The sequence below is a fragment of the Malus sylvestris genome, chromosome 3 (genome assembly GCF_916048215.2).
Source record: "Malus sylvestris chromosome 3, drMalSylv7.2, whole genome shotgun sequence".
NCBI lineage: Eukaryota > Viridiplantae > Streptophyta > Magnoliopsida > Rosales > Rosaceae > Malus > Malus sylvestris.
In genome coordinates this window covers 468,064-486,776 of record NC_062262.1, presented here as the reverse complement: position 1 = coordinate 486,776, position 18,713 = coordinate 468,064, and the positions used below count along the sequence as shown (strand labels likewise).

The 18,713-nt window shown below is 36.8% G+C and overlaps 3 protein-coding genes and 1 pseudogene across 4 annotated transcripts; 3 read left to right on the top strand and 1 right to left on the bottom strand.

Annotated features, from left to right (window-relative positions):
• The first annotated feature begins 211 nt into the window (after positions 1 to 211).
• LOC126617455 (IQ domain-containing protein IQM2-like) lies at positions 212 to 3,997 on the top strand (annotated as a pseudogene).
• A 533-nt stretch (positions 3,998 to 4,530) lies between these two features.
• On the top strand, positions 4,531 to 8,604 carry LOC126617456 (protochlorophyllide-dependent translocon component 52, chloroplastic-like). Its single transcript, XM_050285512.1, has 7 exons — positions 4,531 to 5,443; positions 6,395 to 6,582; positions 6,848 to 6,936; positions 7,025 to 7,209; positions 7,292 to 7,480; positions 7,616 to 7,803; positions 8,117 to 8,604. The coding sequence occupies exons 1-7, from the start codon at positions 4,922 to 4,924 to the stop codon at positions 8,370 to 8,372; spliced, it is 1,617 nt and encodes a 538-aa protein (XP_050141469.1). The 5' UTR covers positions 4,531 to 4,921; the 3' UTR covers positions 8,373 to 8,604.
• Positions 8,605 to 12,584: 3,980 nt separating this feature from the next.
• LOC126615654 (uncharacterized) lies at positions 12,585 to 14,915 on the top strand. Its single transcript, XM_050283517.1, has one exon. It carries the CDS (start codon positions 12,966 to 12,968, stop codon positions 14,646 to 14,648), a length of 1,683 nt encoding a protein of 560 aa, XP_050139474.1. The 5' UTR covers positions 12,585 to 12,965; the 3' UTR covers positions 14,649 to 14,915.
• A 177-nt stretch (positions 14,916 to 15,092) lies between these two features.
• On the bottom strand, positions 15,093 to 18,554 carry LOC126615655 (cytokinin riboside 5'-monophosphate phosphoribohydrolase LOG8-like). 2 transcript variants are annotated; one of them, XM_050283518.1, is made up of 7 exons: positions 18,383 to 18,554; positions 18,134 to 18,231; positions 17,959 to 17,989; positions 17,742 to 17,841; positions 17,445 to 17,515; positions 15,638 to 15,787; positions 15,093 to 15,310 (listed from the first exon to the last, which is right to left on the bottom strand). In XM_050283518.1, the coding sequence occupies exons 1-7, from the start codon at positions 18,485 to 18,487 to the stop codon at positions 15,230 to 15,232; spliced, it is 636 nt and encodes a 211-aa protein (XP_050139475.1). In that variant the 5' UTR covers positions 18,488 to 18,554; the 3' UTR covers positions 15,093 to 15,229. The 2 variants fall into 2 exon arrangements, with proteins under 2 accessions (XP_050139475.1, XP_050139477.1); XM_050283520.1 differs by having other exon boundaries at positions 15,644 to 15,787; positions 18,383 to 18,551.
• Between the last annotated feature and the right edge of the window lie 159 nt (positions 18,555 to 18,713).

Sequence of the window (18,713 nt, the reverse complement as noted above, 5' to 3'; positions counted from 1 at the left end):
TTTGTGTGTGAATTCTTACAATTTCTCAGAAAGAGGGAAGGAAGAAAAAACAAACAAAAACATAAAGCTTTATTTTTTGGTAAAACAAAAATTAAAGGAAAAAGAAAATTCTTTCAAATTTTGGTTATTTTCCCAGTAAAATCCCCAAATCCACGTGGTTGACTCTCTCCCTTCCCCCCCCCCCCCCCCCCCCCGCCACACCTCTCTCTCTCTCTCTCTCTCTCTCCATCACCTGTGATGTTCCTATATATTATGCATCAATGGAAGGGAGAGTTTGAAAAGCACAAGATATTTGTACAGCAAGGAAGGAAGAGAGAAACTAACTCTTCTTTTAATCCAAAAGAACCCTTTCAAACCAAACCAAACCAATCCAACTCTCTCACTCGCCATTCAAATTCAAAACCTTCGTTTCTATTTTTACACAAAAATCTCTGTCTGCTCTTTCGTTGGCTGCAAGATCCTCCTTTTAAGGTAACAATGCCCCCTTTAATTCTGTACATAATTTCGCATTTCGCTCTTCTTTTTCTACTTGTTTTGTCTGTTTGCTGTTTGGGTAAAGTGAAGTTAGAAATGGTAAAAGTTTCTTTCTTGGGTGAAAGTTTGTGTCTTTATGATACTTTGATGAAATGGGTTTCTCTGGGTTTGCTCGAGTTCATGGAAATGTGCTTGTTCTTCAGTGATTTTTGTTTGAGTTTGAGTGACCAAGTAATGGGTTTTGTGGATCCCTGCTCCTTGTTTAATGAGTTTGTATGCAAAGTTTGATCCAATAATGCAAAAGATTATTCACTAAATGTGGATTCATGGTCTTTTTCAATGGTTTATGCAGAAGCATAAAATGATACCTCTTGTTCTTCAATTGTTTGCACATTGACAGATTTTACCTTATAGGCAATGCTATTACGAGACAATAGTAATGCAATTGCATCTGGATGTGTATGTTTCGTCACCTTTTCGGTTGTATGCCAAATCTTCCCATAGGCTATAGGTTTTGTAGATTCAAGCTCTTTTCATGGTGGGATAATTTAACTGCATGTTTACACCGATAGCAGCTTGATTTACCTTCATTCATGCTTTTATGCTGTATGATGGATTGTATGATATGAAATGTTCACTAAACCTCATTTATTTTGTTCTCTCAGGAGTCCGATTTGTCTGGGTTGATAAAACCGCTTTCACTGTCGAATGGGGATTTCCTTTTCTTGCCCATTTTCGCAGTACGGTGATTTGGAAAGTGGGTTAGAATCAGTCATTGTAAGGTCTATCAGCTTTGGACACAATGAAGTTAAAACTCCGGTTAGATCAGTTAGTTTCAATAGTGGTGATGCAGAACCCACAATAATGAAATCCTTAGGTTCTGGAAAGATGACACTTGAAACTTCTGTTAGCTTTAAAGGGAGAGAGTTAGAGAAAATGATGTTGCACAAGGCTCCTTCGTTAGAAAAGAGCAAGAACGATGCATCAGTCGGCCCTTTCAGCAAAGAAATGACCGTTGCACCAATCAGCCCCATTAGAAAAGAGACTGACATTCACTCCCCAAGATCAGATAGTCCTCCGGGGATGGTCTGGCCCTCGCAACTTTTGGATCCCGCCAGCCCCAAACACATGGCCGCAATTAAATTGCAGAAAGTATACAAAAGCTTCCGAACCAGACGAAAGCTAGCAGATTGTGCAGTTCTTGTTGAACAGAGCTGGTATGCATTTCATTATCATGTGCTAACTAATCTTTCCATTTTATAAAAAAAAAATTAATGTGCTTTTATCTTATTAATTTTAAATTCTTTGAAATAATGTAGGTGGAAGCTATTAGATTTCGCTGAGCTCAAGCGGAGTTCTATTTCCTTCTTTGAAATCGAGAAACATGAAACTGCCATTTCGCGTTGGTCTAGAGCAAGGACCAGAGCCGCAAAGGTAAAATTTTAACAGATTACTATACTTCACTTTTAAGTTTCTCATAATTTTTTCAGGAAAACTAAGAATTTCTTTGTCGCTGCAGGTTGGAAAAGGTCTATCAAAGAATGAAAAAGCACAAAAGCTTGCTTTGCAGCACTGGCTTGAGGCGGTAAGTTGATTGCATTTGACTCTTGATTTTTTCTTCATCTATCTGTTATGACTCATGAGCCATTACTGATCTCGATTCTTTGTTATTGATTAAAAACAGATTGATCCAAGGCATCGGTACGGACATAACCTACACTTTTACTACGTTAAATGGCTTCACTGTCAGAGTAGAGAACCGTTCTTCTACTGGCTAGACATAGGAGAAGGGAAGGAAGTAAATCTTGTTGAAAAATGCCCTCGATCGAAACTTCAACAGCAGTGTATCAAGTACCTCGGACCGGTGAGCCCTTATGTTCTTATTGGTGATCATTTAATCTGTTTCTTCTGAAATTTTGTTACTGATTTTTATTCTTCTCAATGTAGATGGAAAGAATGGCCTATGAAGTTGTTTTGGAGGATGGAAAATTATTCTTCAAGCAATCAGGGGAGCTCCTCCATACAACTGGAGAATCCGATGGTGCCAAATGGATTTTTGTCCTCAGTGCTTCTAGAACCTTATATGTAGGCAAGAAAAAGAAGGGGACATTTCAGCATTCAAGTTTTTTGGCTGGAGGAGCCACATCTGCTGCTGGGAGATTAGTTGTTGAACACGGTATTATTAAGGTACGGCTATAGTACGAAAAACTCGTAAAATCTTCCTACTCTTTGCATACATATGGCAGAGATTGACATATTGTGATTGTTTCTAACATTGATTTCTTGTTAATTTTGTACAGGCTGTATGGCCTCACAGTGGTCACTATCGGCCTACAGAAGAAAATTTCAGGGACTTACTTTCATTCCTTGAAGAGAACAACGTGGATCTCACAGATGTTAAGGTATAAATTAAGAAAAATAAAACTTTATATTCTTTTACTACGATTTAATAGGTTTCAAGAGAAAATAAGTGGAAATCTTTATACTAATAATCCCACTTTTCTGTTATTTTCAGTTAAGTCCTGTTGATGAGGAAGAGGAGGGTTCGCTTAGCAAGAAAAGAAGCAGTGCTCATATTAGATGCAACTCATCTGAGGAGGACTTGCTCTCAAATGTATGTGATTTAAAGACTGAAGAGACTATTGATGAAGAATTGATTCCGGAGGACAATGATTCAGTAGGACAAGCTGCTGCAATCGACTCTCATATGTCAAGCCAGCCGCGCTGTGTTAGCAGAAAATTGTCTAATCTTGCAATACCAAACAGGGAAAGGAATTTGGAGAAGGTAGAGAGTGCAACTCAACCTGCTGGTTCAAGTTGCAGCGGTATTCCAGTAGAAAATCCAGTTGATGGTTATGAAACGGTGGATGAAACTCTCCCATCGGAACAGGATTACATGGTTTCAAAGAAGAACCTGTTTGAAGAAAACCATGAAGAGACGGAGGAAGAAGCGGTTCCTCAAGAATCAATTCTCAAAAGGATTAACTCACACAAGGGAATGGAATCATTCCAACTTGGAAGACAGTTATCATGCAAATGGACAACGGGAGCTGGACCTCGCATTGGTTGTATGAGGGACTATCCCTCGGAGCTCCAGTTCCAAGCACTGGAGCACGTGAACTTGTCTCCACGAAGTGCTGCCGGTTTGAGGTCATACTTCTCTCCGCGGATCACCAGCGCATTGTCCAAGGGTGTTGACACCCACAAAATGTGTCGGGGAGGTGGAAGCACTCGTAAGCTCCCTGGCACTTGAGAGAGTGAAGCTTTCTTCAGAAAGCATTAACCTTCCTAGAACTCAGTCCTTCCAACTTTTTACAGGAAGTAGAGCACCCGCCGTTGCTTATGTCTCATGACTGAAAAATATAGATTCATTTATTCTTTTGTGTATAGAAATGATGATAAAGCAACAATTGTGTTTGTTCATTCCTTCATCTTGTAGACTTGTACAAAAGGAGATGACAAATCCTAGAATTTTGGTGGGTTTGATGCCCTTTCAATTTTAATACAAATCAAGATTCAATTTTTTCTTCTTGTACTCTCAACCTCATCAGATTCCCTACTTCTTGGAGTAATGTTGCACTTACTATATTTTCTATACCGTATTTGTAACACTGCTTAGAGGCATGACTCATTAACATATGTGGATCTCATTTCTAATAGAGAGGTGGTACAAATATGGTAAGAGTAACGTTTTTGCTATTTGAAGATCACAATACTTGATGATAGTAAAGTGATAATAACCCTAATTTCAATATCACTGAGGAGTTTTTAACACGGGCTTTAATTGAGTTAGGGTTTTATTTAATTTCAATTTCATTTTTTGGATTTCATTTAAAAGTTTGATTTCAATCTCATTAGTTTGATTCTAATTCAACAAATTCGTGCAACGTAGAGTTTTCTGAATAAAGGGTTGATCTTTGAATTGAGGCTCTTGTGTTTGTTGCTGTTGCTTGACAGAGATAAAAATCTAAACCTTTTGCTTTATGTGATGGTGATTGCTTGCTGCAAATATGATAGGCAGTGTGGAAAAAAAATGAAGACCCAGTCATTGGTTTACTTTTCCTCAGTTTTCGTTTGCACAGTAGAGCTGGAAGGGTGCTTTTCCTCTCTTTTTTTCTCAAACGAAAAGATCATATCATACCATATTGGGTTGAAATTACTCACTCTATCAAGAAATCGTGTTGATATGAACCCTTTTTTCAAACAATAGCTTCTAGATTTAGATTAAAAATTTGATTTATATTAGTGCTGCTTTTGCATTTTTCCCACCAACCAATTTGTTCCTTGGGGGGGGGCCGGGGGGCTGAACATGGAAAAACAAGGCCAATCGGTCATGGTATAATAAGTACCATGCGGAAAACAACTACGACCATCAAGAAAAGTTTGAGTACACATAGAAGACAACACTTTTACTTCCAAGTTTTTACCTCCAAAGGTGGCAGCAGTCATGGAAGCTCTGAGAATTTCATCTCTTCCATCACTGCAACTCCCCTCCAAATTTGACAAATCCCAACCCAAAAAACTTACTTTCTCTGGTTTTAACCCGCAACTCAGTTCACCCTTTTCACCGTTTCAAAGAACCGCATCATCAGCATGCAAGACTTTCAACGCCGTACAATCCTCTGTTTCGACCGAGCCTGCAAACCCACCCGACTTATCACTTGAGAACCCGACCCAAGAGGAGAAATTCGACTGGTACGCCCAATGGTATCCGCTGATGCCCGTTTGTGATCTTGATAAGAGGGTCCCACATGGAAAGAAGGTTTTGGGGATAGACGTGGTGGTGTGGTGGGACCGGAACGAGAGTGCTTGGAAGGTTTTCCATGATGCTTGTCCGCACAGGTTGGCGCCGTTGTCGGAAGGGAGGATTGATCAGTGGGGCAGGTTGCAGTGTGTCTATCATGGTTGGTGTTTTAATGGCTCCGGTGACTGCAAGTTCATCCCTCAAGCACCAACTGATGGCCCTCCGGTAAATAATTCTTGAACGAAATCCTTCACCTTCATGCAAGTAATATATATATACGTGTGTGTGTGTATATATATATATATATATAGCTACTTATGGCTACTTATGATTATGGTTGTTGATGCACAAAACCGGAGGGGTCTTGGAACAACGTAAATTCGGCTGTGAATTTGCAAGAAAGTAAAGAACACAAGATGTATCGTGGTTCACCCCAATATTTGGGCTACGTCTATACTGATATTGTATTTCTCTATTTGTGAGAGGATTGTGAGGGAAAGAGAGTTTTTGGATTATGAGGTTGAGGAGACCCTTTTATATACTAAGGGCTCCTTCCTTTTTACATATTTGCCCATTTATTTATTACATAATTACATTTGAGTCATCCGAGTATTTATACAAGGTCTAAATATGGAGGCCTAAGTATGGTATAAACAATGGTAAACCTTCATACAAGTTAATCAGATAGACTGCTAGAGATGCCACATAATACCATAGTTTTGAATGAAAGTATGATTTTGGTTTCTCTAGTTTCGGGCGAAGTTCCTCTTCGATTTCTGTAGTTTCAGTTGTTGCAATCTGACGTTTTTGTGTTGTAGCTTACTAATTGTTGCAGTTCACGGACGATGGCTTAATTATGTTAATCCATCTAATTCCTCAATTATGACAATTTGGCAGTTGAAATTCATTTCTTATTTCACCATACATCGAATCTAGTGAGTTATTCATCACCCAATCCTAGAGACGAACTGTGGCCTTAGTAATAGTAATAGTAATAGAAATAGTATTCAAGCCTTAGTAATAGTAATAGTAATAGAAATAGTATTCAAGTTTGAATCGAAACTCCTATGGTTGTTCTTCTTGCAGAAATGGTTCTATGGCAATAAATTACATGCTGTGGATGATTTGTAGTTTAAATAAGATGAATAGGGATGATGCTTTCACCTTAATATGCAGATTCACACGAATAAAAAAACATGTGTAGCTGTTTATCCAACAACGGTGCAGAATGGTATTGTGTGGTTTTGGCCAAATTCCGATCCTCAATACAAAGATGTTCTTGCAGATAAAAAACCTCCCTACATACCCGAACTAGATGATCCATTGTATAGTGGTCCAATGGGAAACAGAGAGATTCCTTACGGGTAAGTAAAGATTTTTTTTTTTCAAATAGTTCCGATATGAAACTATTTCTCTACTGAGGCATAATACTCCTTTATAAGAAACCTTGTGAATCTGCATCCAGGTCTTATTTCCTCTTTCATGTCAAAGATTTTTTAGGTGCATCGATATGTAATATCGATTATTCTTATGTGACTAATGGATTCGAGAAAGCTTTGGTATAGGGAATTTTCATTTTTCAGCTTTTCCTCTTTTTAACTTTGCTTGTCATCTTTATTGCAATTCCAGGTATGAGGTCTTGATTGAAAATCTTATGGACCCTGCTCATGTTCCATATGCACATTATGGAATATTGCAACCACTGGAAAAACCCAAAGGCAAATACTAGCTTATGCATTGCTTTCATTAAGTTAATTTCGCTTTGTGTAGGAGGTTCAGGATGATTTACATTTCATTTCTTTACAGTGAAAGCTGATAGAGAAGGAGGTAAACCATTGGATTTGAGTGTTCAGAAGTTAGACGTAAATGGTTTCATCGCAAAGCAGGAATGGGGTCAGAGTAAATTTTTGCCACCATGTGTGTTCTACGTTTCTCCTCTTGATCCGCTTGAGCAGGGTAATGTGGCTGCATCATCAGCTGAAACCAAAAAGGTAGAACATTCTATTTTTCGTTCAAATCCTTTATCTTTTTATCCTTTTGTACATCTGTTTATGTGTCTGGTGATTTGTGTAGGTGTCATCAGCCCAGGGGCCACTTGTTGTAGTTTTTATTTGCATCCCAGTTAGTCCGGGTAATAGCAGGATGATATGGACCTTACCGGGAAACTTCGGCATATGGGTTGACAGGATTGTTCCGCGGTGGGTGTTTCATATTGGACAAAATCTGATTCTGGACTCCGATTTATATCTTCTTCATGTTGAGGTGACTTTTAACTCTTGATAGTAGGTTTAGAAATTATCTTGCTTTTCACTTGCTGAATGTGGAAGACACTAATTTTTTGGTGGAGCCTTTTCTTCTGAACAATAAGAAAAACATTCTAACGAGTTCTTCGCACAGGAACGTAAGATAATGGAAGCTGGCCCTGCCCAGTGGCAGAAAGCATGTTTTGTGCCAACAAAGTCAGATGCCCTTGTGGTTGGTTTCAGAAAATGGTTAAACAAGTATGCTGGCGGTCAGGTAGATTGGAGAGGCAAGTTCAGTGGGGCTCTTCCCCCCTCTCCTCCTAGAGAACAGTTGATGGATAGGTAACTATCACATAGTTATGAAGCAGGACTTAAACAACAATTTGATTACTTAGTTTCCGAAAATTAGAACAGTTTTTACTCCTTTCCTGGAAATAACTTCAAGCATCTCTCAGTTTGTACTTCGAATCTTCAGCCATTAAAAGATATAGAATTTTCCGGGGCACATTAAAAAATTTGGGTTTATTAGTTGAAATGCAAGCATTTGCCTTACCGGGTTGTGTTGTGGCCTTGAGAACCAAGTTAGAGTGCGTTAAAACTTAAAAGTCGTATATTGTTGAATCGTCATCGATGGGTTTTTGCACAACCTTTTCAGGTACTGGTCCCATGTGGTGAACTGCAGCAGTTGCAGCGCCGGATACAAAGGTCTGAAAGTGCTTGAAGTTGTCTTGCAGGTCGTCGCTCTTTCTTTAGTTGGAATTGTTGCAGCAACCAAGCAGGCTGCCATATCGGTGGCTGCAAGAACTATGCTCGTTGCAGCTGCTGTACTGTCATTCGCAGCTTCAAAATGGTTGGCTCATTTTATCTACAAACAGTTTCACTTTCATGACTACAACCATGCTCTTCGGTGATCTGGTTAAGCTTTGCTCACTGCGCGTAAGGCGTTTGGGGTTGCTATGTTTTTATTATAACTGCTTCTACTGTGTTGTGAGAATAAATAGCTTAAGAAAAACATGCAAGGGTTTGGTAAACTGGTAAAACTGCTTTTAGTTAAAGAAAAGACTGTATCAAGAGTGTTTAATAAATTTTTATATAAAACTATTGAGTGTGTAAAATAATAAAAAAGGACATGTTGTAGGATGATTATTAATTTAATTAAGTAGTTAAAAACTTAAAATATGGCTTATTATATTAACACCCAATAAATTGTTGAATAAACCCCACATACTTAATATACCCTACATTTGTTTTTTCAATGAAAAATTATCTTAATACACCCCACATACTTTCCTATAATACCCTCACACCTCACATTTTCACTATATACCTTACATTTTCTACATGCACCCCATATTTTCTATACATTCCACATTTCTCAAATCTTATAAAGCTTTTGACTTGGACAAAAAATGCCGACTGGAATTTTGACAAAATATGCCGCTTGGGATTTAAAGCATATGTGGATTGTTTTCAATTCCACCATTAAAACCAATGTCGTTTGTTTTTAATATTTGGTGGTTATTTTAGATGTTTAATTCTTCATGTAATCCCTGTGATCCCTAAAAGATGAATACGAACGTAGAAGCTTGAATAACGTAGCAAAAGTAAGATTCAATAATTATCGATGTTGTCAGAATCACTACAACAATAAAAAAATTGAAGTCTTACCTCATGTGAAGTTTACGAAACATCAATTTCGTGTTTTATTCGTCAAAAATAATTTTTCTCAATTAACGTGTTTGTAGTTTCATTGGTTAGAGTTTTGTTCAACAATGGAGGGTCGAAGAGATTTTGATAGCTAAATAAAATAAATAATACATTAAAAGTGATTTGGAGTGTATTTAGAATTTTTATTTATTTTTTAACTTGATAAGGTCAAAATTGTCATTACATAATAGGGTAAATAAGTAATTTAATATTAAATTTGAGTGTTACTAGACCCACCCCAATATCTTATTTTTTCACCCACATTATAATCTCACACACCTCAAAAAGGTGAAAAAATTAAAATATTATTTTTCCACTCACTATTATTCCTAAAATAACCTTTAATATATATGCTATAATATATCTCTTCCTCCTCTACTTGCACTTGCAAAAAACTGAAATCAAATGATTAAACACCTTCGAAAACGAGTGTGAAATTTGAGAGAGAGGACATGAACAAAAATGAAATGGTGGTGTTATAGATGAAGGAAGAATGAAGTGACAGAGAGGTAATGAGAGGTCCAAGGAGAGAAAATAAAGGGGTGGGAAGAAAAGGACCGCTTGCGTGATTAGAGACAAACCGATGTGGATTCTCTCACTCGTCTTGTTTTTTTGGTTTCAGGTTTTTTTTTTCGAGTTTGAAAATGGAGCATGAGAACAAATTGAACCAACTTTGATTGGAAAGAACCCAACAAGACGAGTGAGAGAATCCTTTGAGTTGCATTGAGAGATGTTGGGTTCTTTCCAATCAAAGTTGGTTCAATAATCAAATTCACATTCTCCACAGTTGAGGACGTATTTTTCAAGATAATCTGACCCGACATCTCTCAAAGCAACTCAAGGGACGATGAAGAGATAATTTTTTTTTTCTTTTTTGTGCTAGTCCTTGATGTCATTTTATAAAAGGGTAAAATTGATACTAAATTTTTTATTAAAAAATGGGGTGAATTAATAAGACAGTGAGATGGGTTTATCACCACTCTTAAATTTTAATGTGGGGTGCATTCAACATTTTGTGGGATGCTAATATAAAATACCTTAAAATATTGGTCAATTCCAATTTAAATTGTCTTACTTTACCCCAGATCTAAATAATTATCATGGAAAAAAAAATTATAATATTGAAATAAGGTAGTTAAAATAGGATAGTGATATCCGCACATTTATTTTGATATCTCAAACATTTTTGTTAATTTTTGTCGTTGATATTCTTCAATTCATTCAATTCGACGACCGAAAATTGAAAGAGGTGTATAAGAAGTAAAAATTGTGTGTGGATAACCTTACCCCTTAAGAATGAGGATCCTCTTTGTGAGGATCTCGGGGATCCTCCAATTGTGTCTGTTTTTTGTATATCGTGCGGTCATAAATCATTGTAAATTCTTTTATTTAAAATTGAATATAAATAGTACCTGACGAATGCTGGTCGCACAATATATGATAAACGAAGACGATTGGAGGATCCCTAGAATCCTCATCCACCCCTTAAAATAACATCGAATATATAATAATAGTGTTGTCTTTCTCGGATTAATTGAAATACCATTAACTATATCATACATACTTCAAAGAGAATAAATATGTACAAGTTCAATATAAAAATAGTCTAATGAGATGCATTCGTCAAATTGGTGACTATGCTATTTCTGAATGCTTCCATCTCTCTTTGATCATGGTGATTTAAGTCGTCTTCTTCTTTATCATCACTATACCCCTCTTTACTAAAGCCTTCAGAGTCATCAAAATGCCTATTTCGTACGGAACGTCTCTCCTATCACGTTTAGAATGCCTTTTTATATAGTTATGAAGAGTCATTGTGGCAATACACAATTGAAATGTAACATGGAAACCAAAATAAGAAAATTGAAAGAACAAACGATGATTAACCCAAACAAGGCAACAGAACTTAGGATTAATTAAGTGGAGCAAAAAGAAAAGGTTTGGCTCTTGTACTGTGTTTCTGAAGAAGATGGGGATTTTCCTCACAGTTTCTTCGGCTCTTTACCAAGTGGGCTAATCACTATCATTATTTTACGAACAAGACTACTCAAATATAAATACGAACTCATACTTAAAATTTCTTAAAATTATTCGTTATTAATTTATATAACTTCGTATTTATAATTAGAACCGTTCATATTATAAATCACCATATAAAGATCACATTTGCAAAAAATCAATTAAAATTAGGTCGTTTAATCATCAAATTGTTTAAAACAAATGAATGGTATTGGTAAAAGCATTACGAACCGTCTAAGTATTTGTAACAATGGATTGACTAAATGATCTTAGTTTTAATTTATTATTTATAGATGTGATCTTTACAATGTCATTCATAGTATGAACGATTCTGATCATAAGCACAAAACTCTGTGATTAAAATACTAAGAGTTTTGAATATGAGTTCCTACTCATCTTTAATCATCCAAGTATTGCTGTTATTTTACCATCCTCATCTGTGATACACTGAATACCAGGCCGGAAATGCACGGAGGAGACCTTGGGTAGTCTAGAGATGTATAAGAATCCAAAAAAGTAAACTCCCAGGTCTCACTTTTGAATGATCCCTTGAGTTATTACAGTTGATATTGAGCTGCAACCCATTTGTCTATGTTAAATTTCAATTTTTCTTCAATAGTCCAAACAGATTAGTAATGCGGAAAATAGACGATGAAAATTGCATTGAATAAATACCATTTTAATTAAGAAAAACTAATGAAAATAACTTGAAAACTTTTTTAACGATAAAGACAAAATAAAGGGTAAAGTAAATAGTACCAAGATTGACTTTTTAATGTAAAAATATGGTTTTTCGTTAAAGTGAACAATACAATGAGTTTTTCGTTAAAGTTCCTAAATTTAACTTATCAATCTTATGGATAAAATGTCAGACCATCCAGTAGTCCAAACTACTGAACATATACTTGTTGAATTCATGGCCGATAGTGATGATGAATCTCCTTGACAATGAGGAAAAACAATTATTAAGATGACTATGTTTATATATAAGTATGGCGTGACATTGGCCATTTAAAAATAATTTTGTACAATATTATAATTCTGGACAAGATTATGTATAACTCGTTCGATTGAGGATGATCTAATGTGAAATCCATGGTCATGTTAAAGGTTGTGTGGCATATCTATGGAGGGGAGATTATGATACCCCGAGTCTCACATCGGAATTGCGTGGGAAGATCTTGGGGAGTCGAGCGATGTTTAGTACTCGAGAACTCAACTTCAGCTAGCACTTTTGAACGAGATCTTGCACGTTTTTACAAGCTTCTGTTTAAGGCCCAAAGAAAAAGTATGGTCGAAATTTTAGGCCCTCTCAAATCCATGCATCCAAAAGGGCCCTAACAAAAGTACTTGTCCTATTAAACGACTGACGTGGGCAAATGCAAGCAGTGCAACTGTGCAAGTGAAACAGTCAAAGACAAGCCAGCGGCCAGCCAGCCGAAACCTCCTTCCGTCCCTTACAACTGAAGCTCCCCAAGTCCAACACTCATCCGCTTCTACACTCCAAATCTGTCTCGCACGACATTAACATCCAACCCACCGTCCTCAAAACAAAAGTAAACAAAAAAACAACCACTCAAGTAAAACTCAAAAGTCTCACACTTTGGTCTCTCTGTGCAGATCTCATCAATCAATCGCCTGTAAGTAAATCCCAAACTCCGAATCTCTGTTTTCCTTTCCCCATTCATTTTCTTCCACTTTCTCTCAAAACCCACCATTTTTCTACATGTATTCATAAGATCTGATCGGTTTTCCCACCTGGGTTTTCTCGAAAACTCATGAAAGAATCGAATCCGACCACGGAGCCCATCGGGCAAAACATCATCAAACTCATCAGCAATCTCTGTTTCTCAGTTTTTGTATTTTCGGTGCTTATAATTACTGTAATTGCCATCACCTACCAACCCCCAGATCCATGGCTGGAGTCAGCTCCGGCCTTAACGAAACTCTTCACCGCTTCCGAGAACGCCACTTTCAAAAATGATGACTCTGTCCTCAAAACTGGCGAGGATTTACCTCTTTCCCCCGTCGTTCCCCCGGCTTCTTCGGGTTTTGCAATCACGGAGGCTGTGATTGCGAAAGCCGAAGCCGAGGTCTCCAGTCCGACCAATTCGACCCTGTCGGACGGGTTGAATTGTGAGGATTTGGAGAGAGTGAATTGCTCTGACCCACGGGCTTTGATTGCGGTGGAGAGATTTAATTTGAGGTTGTTTAAGAACATTGTGTTCTTGGAGTATCAGACGCCGGTTAACGGGTCGAAAGAGGATGAATGTGACGTGTTGTGGAAATTTAGGAACAAAAAGGAGAAGTCTTGGAGGAAGTATAGGGATTTTAGGAGGTTTAAGCTCGGATTCGGAGTGAATTGTACTTATAAGGTGGTGCACGCCAGAGGGTGGCATTCAGGTATTAATGCGAGGGGGGCGAGGAGGATTAGTAGTAATGGCACCAGGGGTGGTGGGAATGCTAGAATCGCCCCACCAGTACGTGATGAACAGATCAATGATACAATCCCAAGCTTGGGATCGGATAGGAATTTTAGGAGGGGGAGGTACTTGTACTATTCGCGTGGAGGGGATTATTGCAAGGGGATGAATCAGTTCCAATGGAGTTTCTTGTGTGGTTTAGGTGAGGCTATGTATTTGAACAGGACGTTTGTGATGGATTTGAGTGTCTGCTTGGCGGGGAGTTATACTGCAAGTAATAAAGATGAGGAGGAGAAAGATTTTCGGTACTACTTTGATTATGAACATCTGAAGGAAACTGCCTCAATTGTGGATGAGGTTGAATTTCTGCAAGATTGGAAGAAGTGGGATCGGAGCCATAAGAGGAAAGTGCCCGTTAAGAAGGTTGCGAGCCATAAGGTGACGCCAATGCAGCTGAAGAAAGAGAGGAGCACGATTATATGGAGGCAGTTTGATGGTCCGGAGCCAGAGAACTACTGGTACAGGGTGTGTGAAGGACAGGCTGCTAAGTACGTTCAGAGGCCGTGGCATGCCCTGTGGAAATCAAAGAGATTGATGAATATTGTTACAGAGATAAGTGGGAAAATGGACTGGGATTTTGATGCTGTTCATGTTGTGCGAGGAGAGAAGGCACAGAATAAGGAGCTTTGGCCTCACCTCGATTATGATACATCCCCCGACATGCTTCTTGAGAAGGTTAAGACGATGGTGCAGCCTTGGAGGAATCTGTATATAGCCACCAATGAGCCGTTCTACAATTACTTCGATAAACTGAGGTCACAGTACAAGGTTCATTTGCTTGATGACTACAAAGAACTTTGGAGTAACACAAGTGAATGGTACAATGAGACTAGCATTTTAAACAACGGACGCCCAGTTGACTTCGATGGATATATGAGGGTTGAAGTGGATACCGAGGTTCTTTACAGGGCAAAGACGCGTGTGGAAACATTCTATAATTTGACGGCAGATTGCAAGGACGGAATCAACACATGCTGACCCAGGTTGGAGAAACATCTAGTTCCTTATTCCATATTTTGATTCACTTTTCGAATGATACAGTTGAATTCGTGTGAGGCTTATTGCTGTTATTTGCTTGTTCTTTTATTGTATTGGATGTTGGCAATTCATATTGATCATCAAAGGCTATATATGTTGTATTATTGATCACATCAAAGCCTATATCAGTTTTATCTCTTACAAGTTGTAGTCAATTCCATTGAACGAAAATTTGAATTGAAAAGTGGAGATCTCTTACAAGGTCTAGATCGATGCAGCACATTTAGATTTACATTTCAACCTGCAGATAATTTGAAACTTTTTGCATCGGTTTAACTCCAAAATTCCTCATGTAGCCATATCGTTCCTTAAAGTCGTCATTGGTGTTCTTAGTTTTACAGAATGCTTACACAGTTTATAGTTTATGCATATGGGAATGAAGAATTATGTCTTAAGAGGCACATTTGTTATTGCATCTGGAAGGAAATACCATATCAATTGTATCAATTACATCCACAATCTCAAGACGCAAATTAAACTATAGAAAATCAAATGTAATTAAATTCAATCCTTGCTTTCATCTAAAACAAACCTTTTGCATGGTTTTCCTCCACATCCCAGTTTTGGGTTGGAGCCACTTGATTCTGCGAAGGCATGTATTCCTGCAGAAAAATAAGAAAACACGAACTGCCTTTAAAGCAGAAAATGATGTAACCAAGCTAAGACCATCTCCAGTGCTTGTTCTCAATGGTATTTCCACATTGAAGTAATTTCGGGAATGCTTTTGTAAGGGCTAAAAGTGCTTCCTGGTAACCAAAAGTGCTTATGGTTTCTAAAAGCAGTTTTTGGTGCTGGACAAGGAAAGACCAAGTAGAAAGCACTTCCGATAGCAAATATTTTGTTGAACTTTTACTAGAAGCGTTTATGAGTAGAAGTACTTTCTAAAACGGGAATTTGACATGGAATAGTATGAAAGGAGAGAGTGATACCAGTACCTCCATCTTCTGTATCAGCTCTGTAGCAGTTTTTGCAGATATGACAATATTCCTAGCAGATAAATTGATAAACCCCTCTTCCACACCTTTGTCAAACAGACGAAGCAAGCAATCATAATACCCATCAATGTTCAAGAGACCCACCTGATTTTTGCAGACAAAAAATATGTGGTATATTCATATGTTAATGTCAAAGCTACAAATTCGTAATGACATAAATTTGGTGGGTTAATATTATTGAAAAAGGTCAAATGTCCTTTTCCTAGTGTAAGGGCATGCTAATAAGGATTTGTCAAGGAAAGAGTAAGGCTCAATCACATTATATATGGGCCTAAAATTGGTTGCCAAGTCTTATTCATGGCCCATCCGTATCACACATCCATGGCTATCAAGCTGAAAGCAAGATCTGACTTATAACCAAATAGAGCTAAATACTTGCTAGCTAATTTGAATGGATGGCAACTAAGAAGGTCAGCTGCGCGATGGCGCGCGAGCAATCCAACGCATTTAGATCTCATAGTGAGGTTGATATGTATGTACAATCATAAACTGTATATGCGTTTAATATGACAGATCGTAACAAGATTCATTAAGAAATTGAAAGTTCTATTATCAATTTTTAAAGAATCTATTCTCTTATCACAAATGATGGATCTATAATCAAAATCACATAATTAGATCACGAATATGTGAGCTTATACATGAACTATCACCTAAGACCCAATTCCCTCCATTGCATAGAATGTGCAATGATATTTTCCCTTCCAAATTAATAGGTTATTTCACTTGCACGCCATCATACAAGAAACTGAGGAGAGCTAGATGAATGTGTAGGATGCAGTTCTTAGGACCTAGGATGGACCTTTTTATAATCATTTCAAATGAAAAGCTTATATATACCAAGAAGTTTTTTGTTTTGATGAACCTTCACATGTAACAGTAATTATCACAAGAATGAAAAACAATGATATGCTATAGGTGTGATTGCACACGTTCAAGATTTACCTTAACACACTAAATTTGATGAACAAATATGTCATGTAGTCGTCTTTTCCGCAAAAAGAAAAAACCAAGTGAATTCTATTTTCTTTTTTTCTTTTTCAAATTTCATAAAAAAAAAATCCACAAGTATGTCAGAAATTATAGGATAATGATTATCCCCTTCCCCTTAGTAATATCGCATGTTAAAAAATATATATATTTATAGACTAAATTTTGTAAACTAAATGATATGGAAATTAATAACTGAATTATTACTTAAAAGTTGATAATCGTGTTATTCATATTAATAACGCATTATTTAGTTTGCAAAATTTGTCTACAAAGATTTTTCAGGATGCTTGGAACATAGTCTGGTGTAATAAGTGTTATAATACAAGTGGTTGGAAACTTAAAAAAAAAAAAAAAAAAAAAAAAAAAAAAAAACTTCTAACCACTTATACTATGAAACTTGGTATAACGGGCTATATTCCTGGCCTATTGAAAAGTTTCTAGAAAGAGTGGGGAGGAATCTTATTGTTTCTTACAATCATTTTGTTGTGGAAAATTTGTACGAATTATTAAAATTTTCCAAATATCTGAGTAAACAATAATATCATTAACGATGCCTATAGTTTAGGGTTATGCATGCCTCCTCACCCTATAGCACATGCAATCAAATTATATATGCTAAGTCCAATAATTCTACTTAGGTTATTAGCTAGCTAGTTAATTAGTTAATCCCAACAAAAATTGACAACTGAAAATAAAACTAACATGCAATTGTTGATACAATATGTATATATAGTAATATACTACTTACTGGTTTATGATGGATTCCAAGCTGAGACCATGTTATCATCTCAAGCAACTCTTCCATGGTTCCATACCCACCTATAGCAATTCGCAGTTAAGCCAGGCAAATATACGATTAATTAACAATGAAAATGCATGATACATACATGCATGCAGCTTAATTAATTAACAATGAACTATCATCAGAAGTTTATACATACTCTGATATTTGTAACTTTAGTTAATTTGTTTTGCTGGTTAATTAATTCAAATTAATACTGTAATTAAGGAAGCATATGAAACATGTGTGTGTATATATATATACCAGGCAATGCAATGAAAGCATCAGCTCGACGTGCCATCTCAGCCTTTCTTTCATGCATATCCGATACAACCAATACTTCTCCTACTGAATTGCCTGATATCTAAATAACATTCAATCACAACACAAAACAAATACTCATGAGTTAGCATTTATATGTGTGCAGAATACACAGAGAGAGAGAGAGAGAGAGAGAGAGAGAGAGAGAGAGAGAGAGAACCTCAAGGGGAATTAGGACTGTTGGGATTACTCTAGCCAAAGCAAAAACAAGAATATTAATCACTTGATTAATTAACTAAAGATTCGCAAATCATATTAGCTAAGAATATATATCTTCGAAATCCAAAGTTTTCTATTTTTATAATATTCGTGCTCATTGATTAGTCTTATCTTACCCAAGAACATGACATCCGCCATCATAAACTGTTTGAGAAACCAATCCCATCAACCCTACACTTCCTCCTCCATACACCAAATCCATTTTCCTCTCCACCTGCAAAATTAATCGATTAACTAAGAACCCTTGCAATTAAAACCCTCAAATCCATCAAGCAAATTCAATAATTAAACAAAACAAATCAATTTATTAATTAACCAGTGTGTTTTATTAGCTATATATATATATATAGGTTAGAATTACCAACCAGTTCTTTCCCAAGTTGAAGAGCTGCATCACTGAATATCTTTCTGTGCCCTGAATTACTTCCACAAAATACACACATCCTTTTGAACTTACCCATCAATTGCATGTTTCTGCTGAATAAGTCGCAGATTAAGATGTCTACCTATATACACACACCCATATATATACTCGATTTAACAATTCTCTGTACTGTAGAACTTGCATGACACGTGAGAGGTGATGCTATATATGTATATGTATATGTATATGTATGTGTGTGTGTGTGTATATATATATATATGTATGAGGTCCCACGTATATGAAAATAATGCAATTATTTATCAATTTTCAGT